At 30.4% G+C, this 19,813-nt stretch overlaps 1 protein-coding gene and 1 long non-coding RNA gene across 4 annotated transcripts in view; one reads left to right on the top strand and one right to left on the bottom strand.

The window, feature by feature from the left end:
* Positions 1–19,813, top strand: part of LOC126734965 (uncharacterized) — a 202,465-nt gene that overhangs the window by 120,534 nt on the left and 62,118 nt on the right. For all 3 annotated transcript variants that reach the window (XM_050438833.1, XM_050438831.1, XM_050438832.1), the window contains 3 exons: positions 16,139–16,308; positions 16,909–17,113; positions 17,165–17,887. In XM_050438833.1, coding sequence (XP_050294790.1) covers positions 16,139–16,308; positions 16,909–17,113; positions 17,165–17,887 — 1,098 coding nt within the window. The remainder of the gene's footprint in view (positions 1–16,138; positions 16,309–16,908; positions 17,114–17,164; positions 17,888–19,813) is intronic.
* Positions 6,530–19,813, bottom strand: part of LOC126734980 (uncharacterized) — a 31,875-nt gene continuing 18,591 nt past the window's right edge. The window contains exons 2-5 of the long non-coding RNA XR_007660241.1: positions 8,143–8,256; positions 7,599–8,084; positions 6,958–7,243; positions 6,530–6,895 (exon numbers count right to left, since the gene is read on the bottom strand). This is a non-coding gene — a long non-coding RNA (uncharacterized LOC126734980). The remainder of the gene's footprint in view (positions 6,896–6,957; positions 7,244–7,598; positions 8,085–8,142; positions 8,257–19,813) is intronic.

The raw sequence follows: 19,813 nt of genomic DNA on the forward strand, positions 1-19,813 counted from the left end.
CCCCATATACCTATCTAATCAGTTGTGAATACCATAGGTTATTCTGTGGACAGGAATATTGAAAATACTGTGGTATCGTAAAATTTGATGGAAAATAAGTTAATCTGCCTCAAATGATTTGAGCAATCGATGAATCCATTTAGGAACTGTAAATGAAGAAAGACAGCTCCTAACATCATGGCGAGACTTAAATGTCGGCAAGGATAGTTGTTTAATAGAAGAATAATCATGATTTTTAATGGGATGCACAATACCTTAAAAAATTATGTGGGATGTTCTCCAAACTATTAACATGATTCTGGCAATACGTCAAAGTTTTTGGACATTTATGAGGAACCACTAATATAAAAGTTGTTAAAAAAAGAGGCATATAATTGAGTTATATGGTGCATAGAAACGTAAATATTCAGAATGTTCATTAGAAATATGAAATTAATAATAATAAATAGAATAGGCCAAAAGAAAACACACTAATCTATTCGTAATTGCAACAGCTAACTAAAAAGCAGTATAAAACACGGTGCTAGTTTAACTGACGTGAATACTTTTCTAGTAATTTTCTAGTATGGCTGCGTTTCTTTCTTCTATTTTTTGAAGTAAAAGAAAGATAACGGAACGTAAAGTAATAAAATCAGCTAGAGACGTCATGTCAGTGCTCACTTTTTTATAAAACTACTCGTCTTCTTTTTAAACCAATCACTTGTAGTTAGTCTATTACAAGTACAACTATGTACTATTTCAAGTATGGTGTAGTTCAAGTCAAGTAACACGGCAAGTAGTATGTAGTGAGTAGCCGCCTTAAGAGGCCTCCGGATACCGGCAAATCGCGTTTTCATTTGGAAGACTTATTATTGAAAAAAGTCTTTATGTCATTAATGAACTTTCCAATATTCTGCAAATAATTATAAGAACATTTTATTTTAACGCGTTTTCAAAAAAATAAACCATTTTTTTGTTAAATGAAAAATGAGATTTTCGCTTAAAAATCGAACACATTTATAAAATTATACTCATCTCGATTCATAAGCAGCGACCCTTCTCCGTAAATTGATGTCATGACTTGAGCGATCAAGTCATGACATCACCGTATAAGGCGCTTTAAGCGTTTATGTCAAAGTCAAAGGGAAGCTATACAATCGATAATTGAACGATTTATTTGCGACGCGTTACTATTTTTATGTGAGTAGAATTTTTTTGATCGACGGAAGGCACACTCTATCGTCAGGCATTTGTTCCATCTTTTAGGCTGACCTGTTTACATATGTAATTCTAGGTATATTAATTTTGGTTTGATGTTTATGGTCTTTTCGCAATTCCATAGTCTTTTCTCCTGCGTTATGCATAAATCGGCCCGTGCAATGCGACGGGTGAATATATTTGACTTTTGTTCGCTTATTGAGTTATTTATGTTAAATAATTTTTTTATACATTATAGCATAGAATAACCACACATTCTCTCGTTAGCCTATGATTATAGTAACTGATTCGTTGATGATACAAAAGACCAACTTAGTAGTCAGCAAGTTTAAAAACTCATTTTTAAACTTCACTTCTCTAGAACTATCAACCACTGACAAAATGTTGTTACTAATTTAATTCAATTTGAACATTTTTCATGAATCATAAATAGTTAAATATATTATAGGTATGCATTCTTTACAGCTTCATATAAATACATGAATAGAATTTTTTTAAATTTATATATTTTTTATAAAACTACCTTGTTTTATAATGATGAGCATGATACTTTTAGAAGCATGTCTGATATACCGGGTGACACAGAAAAAAAGGAAGGAGGAACACTTAATAACTTTTTTATTTTTTAACATAAACAAATGAAATTTGGTATATCGATAAAATAGATATAAGAGCGTCTTTTGACATATTCTATTGTTTACCATCACTTCCGTTTTAACAGGAAGAGACACTAGCTTTCTTTTTTTGAATGGGACACTTATTTACGTATTTCGATAGAAAATGATATTCTGAAATCAATGATACTCTATTTGCTACTTTTTATTTTATACTAATAGAAAAAATCTTTTTTTTTAATTTTAAAGGGTGTTATGAATGCGTTGACCGTTTTAATTTTTAATCAAGTAATCACGGAAAAATATTATAATATCATATGCATTATTTTTTTAGGTTTTAAGGTATTAAAAAAACAAAAACTATAATGGTCAACTTCGCCCTGGTGAATTTGACCGGCTATTGAACGAAAAATTAACAGAACATCTTGAAAGAATATAACAAAAAACATCATTTAGTTTTATAAAGAACACAGACATAATTAGGTTTAGATTAATTTAAATGATTAGTGTAACAAAATTCACCTCTTCTGGCATATCTGAGGTGAATCTAAAACCTTTTTAATGTCAAAAATACTTCACCAACGTCTTCCGTTTCGAGCCACAAAAATTTGCTTTTATAAATTTTTTTAAATTTAATTTTACTTCATTATGGATACTAGTGGATATTACTTTTCCTATTTAGTTAAATATTTTAAGACTTTTTAGTTAAATATTATTTGACCACCAAAGAACCTATTTCGATAGGACAAAAGTCTAGTTGTTTCGACTGCGCTAACTTCAGTCGGTACAATGACCTCTGCGTCATCAGACTTGTACACTCACTAACTAAGACAACGGTAGATCTTTAGAATCTGAAAAATGATCACTTGATTCTTTTTCCACTAAATCTTCAAAATCAGAAGCTGATTTTGATAAAAGTTTGACCACTCTTTTTTATTGTTAAAAAATGGTAGACAAAGAGGTACGCCACATTTCAACGTTGTTTGTTAAAAAAAAATAAGTACAAGGTATTTTAATAGATTACCCGCTAATTTATAAAAAACTGAAAAGAAAAATTCATTAAATATTTTTAAGCAAATCTTATATGATATATAATTTTTTTGAATAAAACATTTATAATGGTAATACTAATATGCATATTCTCAGTCCATAAATAAAGCATTGATTTTGCAGCTTTTGCAACCGGTACGCAGTGATTTTGTCTAAACATGGAAAATAAACAATATTGCAGTAAATTATAATAGGTAGTTAATACTAAAGACTTACACAGTTTTTTCCTTACTTTAAAATTAATTATATTTCTGTTTACATACAATGGCTTTAAAGAATAGTATGAGTTTTTAATGACATCAGAAACGTGTAACTTAAAGCGCAATTCATCATCCAAAAGCAATCCAAGATTTTTTGCACATTTAACCATACTTAGCTCCCACAAAAAGCTTTAAACCGTCTAATGCAAATCTTTTTTTTGTTCTTAGAAGTAAACCACATAACTCAACACTTTGAAGGATTGAGTTTTAAATTATTTTGGGAGGATCAGAAGGAAACTCTAGAAAGATCGTCGTTTATTTTATTTGATGCCTCTAATACAGATTCAGCTTTAAAAGAATTATAAATAAATAAAAAAATATATAATTTTAATTACAATTTTTTATTTTTATTTTTTAATTTTATAAATTTATAAAGTCGCAGAAATTAGTTGGATTATATTAATTTTAGCCAAACGTGTTAAGAGAGAAATTTTCCAGATACCAGGGAAATACCCAGATTCTAGGCAACGGTTTGCGTATTGTATTTGCCTCAGCGTTACAGAACCAGGAGTCAATACTGCCACGCGATTGGTCAGGGCGTAATCGAGTAGTGACAAACCACGTGATGATTTTGAAATTTTTGACAGTTGACTTACTTGACACAAATGATTGAAATATCAAAACCAAATAAAACAAAAACATAAAAAAAACAGTCTGACAGTCTAAATTTGTGTGAGAAGAGAAGTGTTTTGTAAGTAGTAATTAATTAGACGATAAAATCAAATAAACTGAGACCCTAATAATAACCTAATATATAAATAATAAGCTAAGTAAAGATGGTTTTCACTCTGGACTTTTTATTATGCTTTTAATAAGTTTAGTGGACATTAACAGCGCATTTTGTTAAAATATCCCATAGTTTTTACACATTAATGAATACATGAGTGCTTATTTTAATTGAATTTATGAAAAATCGAATTTGAAATGGTATAGTGCTTGGCGTGGCTTAATGCTTCTAGTAATGAAGGTAAGTAACATTATTTTACCTATATGTACATATTTATGCTTATAACGCATGACTAAAAGCAAACTAAGCTAGTGGATAGAAGCAAATGTGTACCATGATAAGATTCTATTTCGTCGACTCACTTAATTTGCTTTCAGTAATGCGTTATAAGCATAAATACTGGGTAGTTTTGTACTCTTGCTCTGCCTCTTTTAAATGAATAGACTGTAGTTAAACAACTATTAGCTCATCTTCAACTGAGCTAATAGTCATTCCACTAACTTCATAATTATTTAAAAACTTTTCTTTTTGTTTCAGGCATCGACATATTGTAATGAAGAGAGCACAAGAAACCAAATTTAGATGTACTTCATTAAAAATTGGTGTCCCAATAATTGGAATAACAGGCCTTGGGAGTGTTGAGCTGAGAGTAGGGAAAACATGGATTTCACAATAAGTCCTAGGAGTTCACTTTCATGTTATTTTATAATGTGCATATTTTGATTTTAGTCAAACTCTATTGTTAAACAAAATTGATAAGTTATCATTTAGGAAATAAAAACACATTTTTTTTAATTAAATGTTTGTTTTTAAAATGTATTTATTTAGTAGTACCTAATAGCTGGTCATCTTATAGTAAAATATCCTCATAAAGGACTAAGTATAAAAAATTACTTTTTACACATCTTTTGCATCGAAAAAATTGTGTTTGTGTTTATTTATTTTTCCAACACTGTAGTGTAACTTAAAAAGTGTATAGGTTTAAATAAAATACAAAAATTATTAAATAAATCTTTATTAAAATAATCTTAATGAAGTATTGCATTTGACTTATTTTTTTAAATATTTTCTAAAATATGTTTTCCTTTATTTTTTTTATTTCTTGATAAAGCAGGGCGATCGCTATTAAGTCTTTTACATCCTCTTGAAACACCATTACGTCTTCTTGAAATTGATATTGGTTGGACTTTTATTACACCCCCCTTCCTTCTACGAAACAGACTATTAGCTTCTTTTAATAGGTTTATTGCTTGTTGATCAGAAGAAATCTTTGATAGTTTACTATTTATCTGGGATAGGTAATTATTTGTCACTGTACTTCGTGGAAGAAGAAGAAGATTATGAATCCGACTAAAATTTTCCTTTAATAATTCCATATTGTTTTCAAATGCTACATCAATTTGAGAGTTGCCACTAACGTCAATTCAAGTAGTAACACTGGTTGCTGAATGTAAGGCAATATTATTTGGGATAGAGGTACCATCATTTGAAAATATAATAATTTTATAAATTTTATAAATTTTGATTCCCAATTGTTGGTTTTAAACCCTCAAAAAATTATACTTCTGATTTTAGGTCATCACCTAAAGCCAATTTAGCAAGAGTATGTCTATTGCTAATAAAGGAGCAGCATTTGGTAAAAGTTTGTTTATTAAGTATTGATGTTTGCAAAAAACTCCCTGCAAACCACCAAAGTTGTATCAATTTCATAAAATACATTTGCTGTTTTGAGACTTGGAATTCTAAAAACAATATTATCCAATGTAGTTATTAAAGTAACATCGAACCCTGAGACAGCTTTTTCTAAAAGATGTAACTTATAAAATGAATTATCTTTACGTCCACTTGCAATATTGTTCCCATACGGTAGAACAGTAATCAACTAAAGCTACAGCATTAAATGCTTTGGTCCTGTAATATTATATCTTTTATTATTCTCATAGTAGTAGAAATAGAAATAGTTGTTAGTATTATGTCCTCTTATTAATAAATTCTGTCTAAAACATCCCCCCCCCCATTCCTGTTTAATGCTTAAAAAGTCTTCAAATCTTTTTTTGTAGTTCTGTTTAATATCTGAATTTAAGAAGTTTTTCAAATTCAGTCTGTGAGGAAGCATATATGACCTAAAAATATTAATAAAACATGGTACATTACACAAAAAGTAGCAGCTCTTTAGTTCAGCATTAACTTACATACTCAACAAAAAATAAAAATGGGGTAAAGAAATCATCAGTTTCAAAAAATAACTTATTAATTATTTATATAAAAAAAAATTAAGGCCATCAATTATGAAAACGAATTATATCATTTATATAATATAAAGTTACTAAATTATCTTTAAATATAGAAATTTTAAGTATTTATAATGAATTGGAGTATATTTGTTGAAAAAAAATTAAACATCCTGTATATTGAGTCAAAACTACTTTTATATTTAAAAAAAACCTAATTTTAAGAAACTACGTCTACCTGTAAAAAATAATAAAAAGCAGCAAGCTAATTATAAACATACCAAATGCTACTTACTAATAATAAAAATCCCAACACCAAAAATCATAAATATAGATAAATTTTTTGCTTACAAAAATAAAGCTTATTTTTCCAATTCACAACCCTGTTACAAAAAAATTATATATATATTTAAAAATAGGTTTTCCATGACTACACACATGTTAACGAACTTTGCTTCATGATATTACTCATTCTTTTGTACTTTTATGAAAAGGCCTTTTTTTAGGTTTTTTTGTAATTAAAATGATCAATATGATAATAATAAATCAAACAGTTTCCATTTTGATGAAAACTGGTAGTCATAGGAAAACTTATTTGGTGACAAGTTGAAATATGATATAATATAGTACTTTTTTAAAGGCCTTCATGTAAGTTTGCCTTATATCTCCAGGAATTTCATTTTTAGCGGACATTAACCAACACCATTTTGCCTGGGCCACATGAAAATGGCATAGCAATTGTTGTGACCCTGGCCAGACCGTTTTCAATGTATTTTTTTCTGCAGCTGAGTGGTCGGTCATGAAAGCTATAGGATGCTAGGAAAAATAAAGTTTTTACAATACTTTCATTTAAGAAGTCTAAGCTATTATAGTGCTACCTCACATCTACCAAAAGGTTTGTTGTTAAAGCTTTTCAGTAATAGAAAAGCTTTTGTATAACTTTCTTTGGTTTGCCCCTCATGAACTAGCGTACATACGGGAAGAGCACCAGCTTTAGAAGCTGTCAAAATGATAGAGAAGAATGATTAGCATCTACACTGCAAGTGGTATCTATAAAAATAACTTCTCTAGAGTAAAGCAGTTCTTGACACCTCTTCATTATACGCGTAACCACCAAAGTTGCCCAAGGATGTTGATCTTCATCTGTTGTATGAATTATTATACCTACAAAGACAGCCAAATTAAATATGGAACTTTAACACAGAAACTTTAGTGTAAAAATTTGGCACTTCTGCTAAAGGATTCAGAATTAGCTTGAAAATTACTTGTTGCTATCTCCTATTGTTTCAGAGACACCCAAAGAGACAGCAATACTATGGCATACACTATTTGAAACACCCTATATATATCTCTATATATGTATGTTTGTATTAAAATTCCTAAATTAAACATAAAGTCCGAATCAAATTTTATTTTAAATAAAATAAAAATTGGTGGTCAGCATTTTAATAAATCAATTTTTACTCTTCACATCTGAATATTCTTTATTAAATTATTGAAATTATAAAATTGTACTAACTTTTTTCGGTGTAATATGTTATTTTCTCCTTTAATCTTTTAACACGATCCAAAACATTTCCAAAATTATCATTTCTCCATCTGTTATAAAGATTTTTGACCATATTATAAGTTGGATTTAGTCTAGCACTCTGGCAAATCTGAAGAAAGAATGCTTAAAAGATTCTTATTTTGAAACTGCCTAATACTCTCACTAACTCCTAGTCCATCTTCAAAATACCCATAGTATTGGTCTTAAATTTGGTCATCTATTCTTAATAGTTTAAGAGATCCACTAAGTATCAACTGCATGATTATGATTAATTTTTATTTTAATGAACCCTGCCAAAGGTTGGTTTTCTTTTAAAAATTGATCATTTTTCCGTGTTGCTTTATTATTTTTTTAAATTTATATCAATTGTAGATGTACATCCACTGTTCCTTTCTGAATCCCTTTTCCTTTTATTTCTTGAGGCATGTTGACAAACAAAATACTTATGAAACACTACTAAAATGGTAAAATATAAAAAAAAACATCATCCTTAGTACTATCTAGGAGAACCTACCTTTGGGGATTATAAACCGCATTCTTAATAATCCATTGAGTATTTGTTTTATTTGAATACTCATTTAACCACTCTAAAGCATCTTGCGCTCACTTATAAAATTTGATCTGTACACTAAAATACACTCTGGATCATTATTGTCATTATTTTCCACTTTTTTAAATAAAAAATTGGATGATAAGTTCATGTCTAGATCCATGTTAATTATCTACTAAACTAAACTAAACATAAACTAAAAACCAACCACAGGAACAAACCACAACACAAAATCACAGAAACAACCAATGGCAATGATGACCAAAATCTTTGAAATCCTTCTCCAACACATAAATATGCCCTATTGGGTTTTCAAAAGATAATTATAAAAATAAAAAATACAAAACAGTGTTTTGAAAACATGAAAACACAGAAAACAAAATGAAAATATAGAAATTAGATATGGTATGGTTCTGGTTTTGTTTACAGTTTCGTGGACGTGTCGCACCTCCAATGATACGTTATGCGGGCGATTCGATGGAAACGAATGTGTACGTGACCAACCGGTTGGCAGTATTTACTACTAGTTCTGTAACGCTGAGGCAAATACAATACGCCAACGGTTTATAATATGCGTAATATGTGGAGATAGCTTTGGAATACAATGTAGCAACATTGACGCTGATATTGAATCACAACCGTGTGCATTTGATTTTAGGTTTAAGACTATTTCAGAAATTTCCTTAACTTTGGCTAATCGAAAATAAAAATTTTAGATCATGCTTAAACTGCTTCTTCTAAAAAGTAGCAACTTCTTCCGGGCAACTACCTAACGGGCTATAAATTGAAGCAAAATAGTCATTAATTTTGTTTCGACTCTGAAAAAAAAATCTCCAGGTATAGAATGCCAAGGAATCTGTAGGAATTCTTATCATGCTAAATGTGTTGGTCTATCGATAGACCAAGTAAGTATCATTAGTGATAAACTGGGCATTTTGTGGAAATGTTCAAGTTGCAGCGGCAGCGGCGATCCTGTGAGTCAAAGTCCAATCGATGCCCCAACAGGGATGGGTCATTCTACGAGTACTGCTGATATTGGATTTAAAGCTTAAATAGTCGATTTTTTGAGAGATATGAAGGCTCAAATTCGCGAGTTCCGCACTAAGCAAGATGAACTTTTACAGTCTGTGGATTTTTGTTCTCATAAGCTGTCAGAGTTTGAGGAATGTCTAAAGAAGTTAAGTGAAGAAATGAAGGTAATTCAAATATTAAAAACGGAAAACGAGACCTTAAAAAAGACTGTTAAAGAGCTTTCCGGGAGGGTCAAAGATATTGAGCAGATGTCTAGAAACACCAATATAGAAATACAGGGACTCCCTGAAGGGAGAAATAAAGATCTTATTCGCATAGTTAAAAAAATGCACACCTTGATTGGAGTTGAAGTTGAAGAAGATGCTCTAGAGCATGCGCAGAGGGTTCAATCCTTTTGCAAAGATCAGCCTAAAAATGTGGTAATAAAATATGCATCACGCAAAGTAAAAGATAATGTTCTCCAGGTCTCAAAGTAAGAAGAGGTAATAATAAAGACGGTCTCTCTCTTAAAGGTATATCAAATAACATATTCATAAATGAACACCTATTCCCACGTAATAAACATCTTTTAAAAAAGTTACAAAAGTTACAAATATATCTGGATTAATAATGACAATATTTCAGTGCGAAAAATGCCTGGAAGCAATGTCAAGCAAATAAGAAGTGAGGAAGATTTACTTACTATATAGGCTTTTTCTTTAAAATTTTACTTAGATTTGCGGCAGTCATATTTTCTTAGTCTTAATATATCCTATTCATGTTTTGTTCATCTTTTTATCAAAATGTAAGGGGCCTAAGATATACAGCTCAAGATTTCAAGTGTAATTTACTTTCCAATAACTTTAATTGTATCTTTCTAACAGAAACCTGATTGAATGCTGGTGGTTTTTATTCAGAACTATTCGATGGTTACCATGTTTTTCGACGAGACCGAGAACAGTCCCAGTCTGTTGCGTGAAAAGTGATGGAGGTGGATGTTTAATTGCTGTGTCAGACGACAGTATATTAGTTGTGAGACGTTCAGAGTGGGAAAGTGATGCAGAGGATGTCTGGGTTACGAATTACTTTAAGAATGGCGGTAAAGCCCATTTTTGATGTGTTTATATTCCACCAGGTAATGATCTTGCGCTAACCTGCTTCTTGGATAAGCTTTATAGTATATTAAATTATTAGGGGATAAAATTTTAAACTGCGGTGATTTTAATTTCGCTACTATTAATTAGAACCCTAGAAAATCATAACCCTAAATTTAATACTTTTTATGACATGCTTAACTTTTTTGGTCTTTTCTAAATGAATAATTTCAAAAACCAAAATAACCGAATACTTCATTTAATTTAAACCAACGATTTGGTGTTTTGTCAAAATATTAAGCAATGTCAGCTGCCTTTGGTCCAAGAGAACCCCCATCATAAATCTATGAAATTTGATATTTGCCTTTCACCTGTGGATAAACTTAATTGCAAGAATAACACTAATGTCAGTAATTTCAAAAAAAATGATTACGATGGTCTAAATTTTCATTTTGATAATTTTGATTGGGAAGACATTTTTAAATATCATAAAATAAATTTATGTATAAGTAAATTCTATGAAATTGTAAACCATGCAACAAATAATTTTGTACCTTTAAAACAAATTAATAAAAATTTTCCACTTTATTTTAGTAAAAAAACTATTGATAAAATTTTGCAAAAGAATCGAGCTTATCAAAAATGGAAAAGATGGTACTGCTAATCTGAACTGATGGTATACCGTCTTTTTTTGTAAAAAATTGGCACATTCGCTTTATAAACCATTGTCTATTATTTATTACTTATCTCTTAAGCAATGTGTGTTCGCTTGCAAGTCGAAAATGGCTAATGTGGTGCCAATTTATAAAAGTGGTGACAAATCTAGTGTGAAAAATTATAGACCAATAAGTAAACTTTATATACTTTATATTCGGTAAAATTTTTAAATTATTAATTCATAATAAATTGATACATTTTCTAAAACCTATAATTATCGATGAGCAACACGGTTTTTTCCCAAACGATCAATTCATTCCAACTTAGTTGTTTACTCGGAATATCTCTGTGTACACCGACTTCAGCAAAGCATTTGACAAAATTGATCATAACACTTTAGTACAGAAACTTGCTGGAGTGGGAGTTCATGGAGATCTCTTGTGGTGGTTGGCGTCGTACATTTTTAATCGATCCCAGTATGTTACTATACATGGCCACCAGTCCTCCACGTATCCAGTTACCTCAGGCGTACCTCAAGGTTCCCACTTGGGGCCCTTATTATTGATAATCTATTTAAATGATGTTATAAAATATTTTATTTTCTCAAAAATATTACTTTATGCAGACGATATTAAGATTTTTGCTTCCATCAAAAATCTCGGTGATTGCTTCTCTTACAAAATGATTTGGACAGATTTTATGAGTATCGTCAGAGAAATAAACCTTACCGTATTTATGATAACTGCGCATTTATTAGTTTCACACGTAATACTAACTTATTTCAATTCGACTATAATTTAATGGAATTCTACTTAAGAGGACTGATAAAGTAAGGGATCTGGGTGTCATATATGAAAAAGCTAACTTTCGCAGAACATATTAATTACTTAAGCATCAAGTGTAATCGAATGCTGGGATTAATTATAAGAAATAGTAGGATATTAACCTCTAAAAGCTCTCTAAAAGCATTATATTTTGCCTATATTTATAGTCGTTTGGGTTTTGCCTCCGTCGTCTGGGCTCCGCAATATGCGGTGCATGCTAACAGATTGGAAATAATATAAAATAAATTTGTAAGATTTTTGGACTATAATAATACACGTATATTTAACTTACATGCTAATTTAATAGAACTTAGTGTTAAATATCACCTATATTCTCTTGAAACACAGGGCTCTCATGCAGATATGTTCTTTCTCTATGAAATAATTAACTATCAGATTGACTCGAGTTATCTAATATCCCAAATACCTTTTCATATACCTCAGCGAAATTTTCGAAATTCTTATTTGTTTCCAGTCTGTTGGTATAGAACCAATTTAGCAAAAAATTCGCCGTGTAGTGGTATGCTTTACTTATATAATTCTAAATTTTTTTCTGTAGATTTATTTTGCCGCTTTCTTTCTATGTTTAAGAAGAGAATCAGAGATCCTTGTTCTAATTAATGAAAACACAAGAACTTAGCACTTTATTGTATTTCTGCTCTTGTATTATTTTTTAATTTTGTATTAGTTAAGTACACCTGAAACACTTTGTAATTTGTGGATGTTCCTTTGTGTTTTGGCCTGTTAACATCCTATCTGTTTTTGATAAATAAATAAAAAAAAACCTGGACGATTGGAGACATTTTTTAGACTTAGATTATTAATAGCTCTCCATAACTGTTTGCTATCTCTCTATATTCTGATGAAATTGCAGATAATTTCTTTTTTTTTGCCTAATCATTCCCACCATCACGCATCTGTTTTTAATATTTCTATATACATATGCATATGTCTATATACATATAATATGTCTACATACATGCGTAAATAATACCTCTGAGTATTAACATGTTCCTTAAACCTTAAAGAACTGTCCATTTTTAGTCCCAGAACCTTCACAGCATCAGAGAACAAAATAGTTTCGTTATCCAATGGAATGTGAATAGTTTCTATTATATTTTTATATGATCCTTGGTTTAAAAACAAAACCATTTTTGTTTTATTAGGATTAATGACAAGGTTATGCTCTTTTGAAAATTGATTTATTAGGTTCAAATCAGCGTTAATAGTATCAGCCACGTTATCAAAATTACCAGAGTCATAATAATGTATGTAATGAGTGTCATCAGCATACTGATGTATTTTAGAATCTTGGTAAATCTGAAGTATACATATATAAGAATTAATAATGGGCCTAGCATCGACCCTTGTGGAACACCAGTAATAATATTTTTCGAAGCAGAATATTCATTATTCACCCTCACTTTTTGGGTTCTACGCCACAGGTAAGTTTTAAAAAAGGACAAAACAACATCACTACAGCCATAATATTTCAGTTTCGTTACAAGCAAATCATGATCGATGACATCAAATGCTTTTGAGAAATGAAGAGCTGTGATAATGACTGACATTTTTTTGGCAAGAGCTCGCATGATATTATCGGTGACGTTTACAACTAGCTGTACTATGATGTTTCCTAAAGCCAGATTGATAGGAAGGGAGGATAGTATTTGACATTAAAAATGATGGCAGCTGCATATAGACTATTCTTTCGAGAACCTTGGAGATTACAGGAAGCAATCTTATCGGACGCAAATCTTGAACACTTTCAGGATTGGAGGATTTGGGAATCGGATATACTGACTCACGCCAGGCCCTGGGAAAATATCCTACCTCCAAACAACAATTTATAATATGAGTGACATTATCCAGAATATCGGGGAGACATAAGTATAACATACGTCGAGTTATGTTATCCACACCAGAGGCATTGGACCTAATATTTTTCATAGTTTTTTCGACGGTATTACTAAAGAAAAATTAAAATTATCTTCTGTAAATCTATTACTGGAGTAGAAGTTAATTTTGTTTAAACATTTATCAGATTTATTAAAGACATTACAAAAAAATCATTTGTTTGATTTGGATCGGATATATTAAACGGCAGCTCGTTATTATTCTTGGTTATTTTAATACTGAAAGTTTCTAAACCTTTCCAAAGTTTTTTACCAGTTTTGTCACTCTCCAAGTTTGCAAGATATGCAGCTTTTTTTCGTCTTATTGATGTCAATGCAAAATTACGACTCTCCGTGTAATATCTATAATTTTCTAAACACTTCTGATTTTTGTATTTAGTCAAAGCCTTATCACGTTCCTTTAAAATAAGTCTTAAGGTGTTTGTCAACCAGGGAGCTGGCTTTTTACTGACTCTTATAGTTCTGTAGGGTGCATGAATACTAAATAGACAATTAATATTTTGTTCTAAATATTAAACTTTTCTATTCGCAAAATAATAAATATCTCAGTAAATATGTGATAAATCGATCCTAAAGTATATCTCACTGAAATATTTAAAATTGCGAATGGTTATATATTTTTGTTTTTTTCTTTTAACGACTAATTTTAAAGTGCAGAAAGGCATTTGGTTGTGATCACTTAAACCCGAAACAACGGGGCCACTTTTATGACAAATATCTTTAGAATTAATAAAAATGCATGTTGCAGTAGTATTTGTTATACGAGTTGGTTCATTTATTAATTGTACGTAGCCAAAACAGTTAAGCATAGAATATAATGAATTAAGTTTTAATATATCAATATTCAGGTCTCCGAGAATTACTGAATAATCATAGGCACTAAAAGATGTGGAATAACTTCTTCCAGGATATGTATAATTTCAAAGGCTTTCAATTTAACATTAATTATTATAAATATATATTTATTTTTTACATTATTAACATTAATATTTAGAATTTTGCCCTGAAACATTGACCTGACTAGATTTCAACAACACCAACTCTGTCTAAACTATCCTTCCTAAAAAAATTATAACCTGGCCTAGAAACTGCACTGCTTAATATATTTTTATTCAGCCACATTTCACTTATAGCCAAAATATCATATTTATTGTTTACAAAATGAAGAAAATCCGGCAAACTTGGCAATAGAGATCTAATATTTAAATTGGCTACATTTAAATAAGAATTTAATTGTTTGTTTCCTATAAACCATAGATAGAAAATGAACTATATAAAAAAAATAATAAAAATAACTATTATTGAGAAGAACAATAGTTTTCTTAGAGAAAATCTAGATGGAAATTAAAGTTTCAATTAAATTATTAATTATTCATAATTAATTAACATTTTTAACAAGGCCCAAAGACGATTAACAGTAACAAATAAAGAAAAATGTTTCTTTTATATTTGGACCGGAAAAAACTTTAAGATTAAACAAATTTTAAATAATTTATTCAACTTTCTTCGTGGAATAATGTATAACATTTTATTATTCAATGCAATAAAATGTAATAAAATTTTAGAGTGCCCGAGATAAAGATTTTTGAAATACGGATATATTTCCGAAACTAAAAATATTTTATTTTAAATGTCTATTTACAGAATTAATAGACCCACAATATCCAAAAGACCTGCCAATAAAAATAGTGTTTGGTAGGTAAGAATGTAAAAGATTGAAAGGTTACAAACGTGTGAAGCTCGTTTTATAATATGTTGAACTTGTTTCTAGTAGTTTTATTAAAGTTTTTTATGCAATTACTTTATTTTGTGCTACGTGATGACGCATAGTTATGCGTCATATATACCATATATCATATCTACATTTATCATAAATATTTTTCATATAATTTAGCTAAAAAAATTTATTCCAAAAATCAGCTTATAGAGGGAAGTAAAAAAATCATACTTGACTGTCAAAAAATAGGAGAGGTTGAATAAAATTTACTTGTTTATTTTTTGGACGGAATTCAGCCTGTTTAAAACTGACGCGGGTCGACGCCTTTTAAGATGCGGTTGAATAATAGCATAGAAAATAATAAATGTTCATTTGAAAAATGCAACATCCAATTTGGCCACAAAAACCTGAGGCACTTATCCAGCAATTCTATACAAAGTTACATGAATGTGTGGCCGTTTACAGACATACAAAATTCAGTAGCAGCTATAAACAGTAACAAATTGATATACCACTAGAAATTATTGTTAAAATATTAGTTTTTGCTTTTAAAAGATCTACCAAGGCTCTTCAAGAAGTCCGATTATTAAAGAAAAATCAACTACTTAATCTAAGCTTTCAGTACTACAAACGTTATTTAATTAAAATTAGACTTAAAGTTAGAGTAGTCGAATATTAAATTTATTCTTGAAAATTATCTTTGTCTAATAATAGATAACCTATTAACGAACTGATCTTTAGGTGTCAGTACTTGCCAAAAGCTCCAAGACATGGTATGGTATCCGCTCCAGAAATGAAACATGGTATGAAAGCAAAGTACCGCTGTAAGGACGGCTACGAATTGAGAGGAAATGAGTTTGTGGTATGTTCATTTGGAAATTGGACTGGAACACCACCGAGATGTGAGGAAGGTAAAGGCAGTTAAGTTTCTTAAATTAACTAATATATGTAATTTATCAGACAAAATATTCATTCTTAATTCCTTAGAAAATATTTAGTTTTATTTGGTTAGTAGTGATCTAAATATATGTTCATTACATAATGATGACATTGTTTATTGCATCATGTTGTATCTAGTGAGAAGGATTATTATTTCTTATGCGTTATAATACCACGAGACTAAAAGACCATTATATATCGAATATAAGTTAACTTAACGATAATAAGATAAATGTAAGCTTAAATGATATACCATTTTTTAATCTAAAAACACACGTACAACCTATCAATTATTACTCTTTTATTATAACAGTTAATTGCTTACGAATAGACCCGAATATAAAAAAACGGCCATTCTTTCAACGTATGGCATCTCAGATTTCTAAAAATTACATAAAATTATTCTTACACTAAAGAAATAAACTGTTATTTTTGGGTTAAAATAATCTGAAATTCATAATGATAATTTTTTTCTTAATTATTTTATAAGAAAGAAAGTTAAATATATTATTTTTAATATCACAGTAAGATTTTAATTAGGAAGAGATACTTATGAAATATTTTTTAAATAGTGTTTTGTCCTTACCCGGGATTGGTGAAAAATGGAAAAATTTTGCTAGTGGGTAACATGGGATTATACGACTATCGATCGTATGTAAAGAAAGTTGCCAATAATAAACAGATTATGTATGATTGTGAAAAAGGCTATGTCCTTTCCGAAGGTCCGCCTGGTGCCACTTGCGTCGGAGGCCGATGGAGTCCTAAGGAGTTACCAAAGTAAGTTTTCTCTTAAAAAAATTTAAAAATATATAATTTTTTTTTATATAGATGTGTACCAGGTGAGCATCCTCGTTTTCGCTGGAATAGAAGACGTCGTCGTTCTATAGATATACAACGATTTAAAAATCTTTTGGAGCATCATCACCGTTCGTATCCAAAAATAATTAAAAGACACGTAAACTATAATTTTGTTAACGACCTTAATCCATTACTGACGTCGTCACGAAGCCAAAGACAATTAAGAACAAAAAGAAATGTTATAGGAAGACAAGTTCGAAGAAGATACATTCATAAAAATCTTTTAAGATTTTCAGAAGAAGAAATTCCTGTGCAAAAAGATCCAATACCAGCGAAAAAGAAATATCCAAAGAAATTGTACCATTCCAAGAAAAAATTCATACACAAAAAGCGACCAAAGCGAAATGTTTTGTTTCCTTTAGAAGATGATTTTATAATTCCAAACTCTCTTGCAATATTTCAATATGATGGTCCAGATCGTAGAAGCCAAATGCAACACCAAATCAATAAGAGAAACGAGATGTTTTATGTAACCCGCTTTAGACGATATGCTACTGATTTTGGTCCGCTGCTATTTGATCATAGAAATATATCAAAATCCTGGTATAATTCTGAATGGGATAAGCCTCATAAGCGGATACCTAGAAGTAGTTTCGAAGTGCGCAGGATTAAGAGAGCTTTAAAGGGTGGAGGTTCAAGTAGAGCGGTTGGTTCCATTCATAAAAGTTCAGGAGGTTCTGGCTTAAGTTTGCGGTAAGTAAAATATTTTTATTCTTGATTTTTTACCAATGCAAATGTTGTATACAGGATATTTCAGATTCGATTATTGGAGCCACAATAATTATAAGAAATGTTAAAAGAGATATTTTTTTTCTCTAATGGCCTTCACTTAATATACGGCCAGACCTAGTTTTTTAGCCTTGGGATTGTGAATTAAGTGACATCAGGGTGGCTCTCCTTATCCATTTTGTCTTCTGCTTTATTGTTATTTGCTAGTTTCTCTTTATTTTTTTGTAGCAAAAAAGAACAGTTAGTAATAAGACATACACAACACAGTATTTATATACAGAGTGTTCATTTGAAAACTTCCCACAACGGATTTATCGAAAACCACTGTTAAAAAAAACGCCGAAATACGTCAAAAGGTTTGTTAAGGGGGACAACTTTCTAACCTAAAATTACTTCATCATCTTTCACCCTCTGCCCCAAGGGTCATCCCCTTAAAAATTTTAAATGGCAAGGGGTACCGAGTAATGGCTTGTTTAAAAGGTCTTTCGAAGTCTTTTATTTTGACGTTTGATTTTTTCAATCGGTCGATTCGTTTTCGAGAAAATTAGAAAAATCTTTGTTTATCTTAATTTGTTCAGATAGAAAACAAGAAGACATGAAAATATCAGTTTTTATTTCAATAAGTGTTCAAAATGTTGCCCGTTTTTGGTCAAACAATGATATGGGCGATGTTCAAATTCCTGACGGACAATTTCAAAAACATATTGTGGGATATCATGCAGCTGTCGATAATGCGTTGACGAAGTTCATCCAAACTTTCAGGTTGGGGAATAACACAATAGATTTCAAATGACCCCATAGAAAAAAGTCTAACGGCGTTATATAAGGAGATCTAGCAGGCCATTCTATAGGCCCTCTTCGCCCTATCCATTTATCTGGAAATTCTATGCTTTTGTACACATTAATTAATATCTTGGGATCGACAACCGACCATATAATACCATTGTAATTGCCTTCACTCCATTTATCCCCTTCCTTCCCTTGTTGCACATGTTCTCTACTTGTTCTTTCCAGTTTAGGGTATTGTTCATTACCACCCCTAGGTATTTGTATTTTGATGTCCATTGTATTTCTTTGTTTTCTATCCTTGGTTTCGCTTGTATAGGATCCTGTGTTCTTGGGTGGAAGCTTATTGCTCCCGTTTTCTCTGCTGAAATGGTTAATGCCAGTTGTCTCAATGCATCAGTTATATTACTCAGGTTTTTATTCAACCTTTTCACTGTTCTGGTCATATAGTCTCCTGCTATTAATACCAGCCCATCAGCATATGTAGCAGTATAACATCATCGGTAACTTTTTTATGTATTTTTCGGCTATACATATTGAATAACAATGGTGACCCCTGTGCTAAGCTTCTAGTCAAACATTTAGGCCCCCACATACCTCCTGCCTGGTACATAATGTATGCATTTCTTTTGATAAATTATATTATTCATTTTTTTATTCACTGCCTTAATGTCCTCTATTTCTCTGCATAATTTGTTCACCTTCACATTATCATATGCCCCCGCAATATCTATGAATATCCCTATCGTATGTTTCTTTTCTTGAAAATTATTTTGTATAATTGTAGTCAATACAGCTAGTGGATACTCAGTACACCCTTCAGTTTTTTTTAAAACCTATCCGATTAGTTACTCTAATTACTTATCTAATTACTATTTCCAATATTTTATCCATGCATGACTTCAATGCTATAGATCGATAATTTTCTGGATCTGGTCCGTTTTTATCATTTTTTTTAAGGCATATATCATTATATTTCTCCACTTCTCTGGAATTCTCCCTTTGTTTATATATTCATTGTAGAAATCCACAACTTTTTCTTTGGCTTTTTTTGGCAGATAGAAGATCATTTGATAATATTTGACAAATATCTTTGATAGTATA

This window comes from Anthonomus grandis, chromosome 4, assembly GCF_022605725.1.
Source record: "Anthonomus grandis grandis chromosome 4, icAntGran1.3, whole genome shotgun sequence".
NCBI classification, from domain to species: Eukaryota; Metazoa; Arthropoda; class Insecta; order Coleoptera; family Curculionidae; genus Anthonomus; species Anthonomus grandis.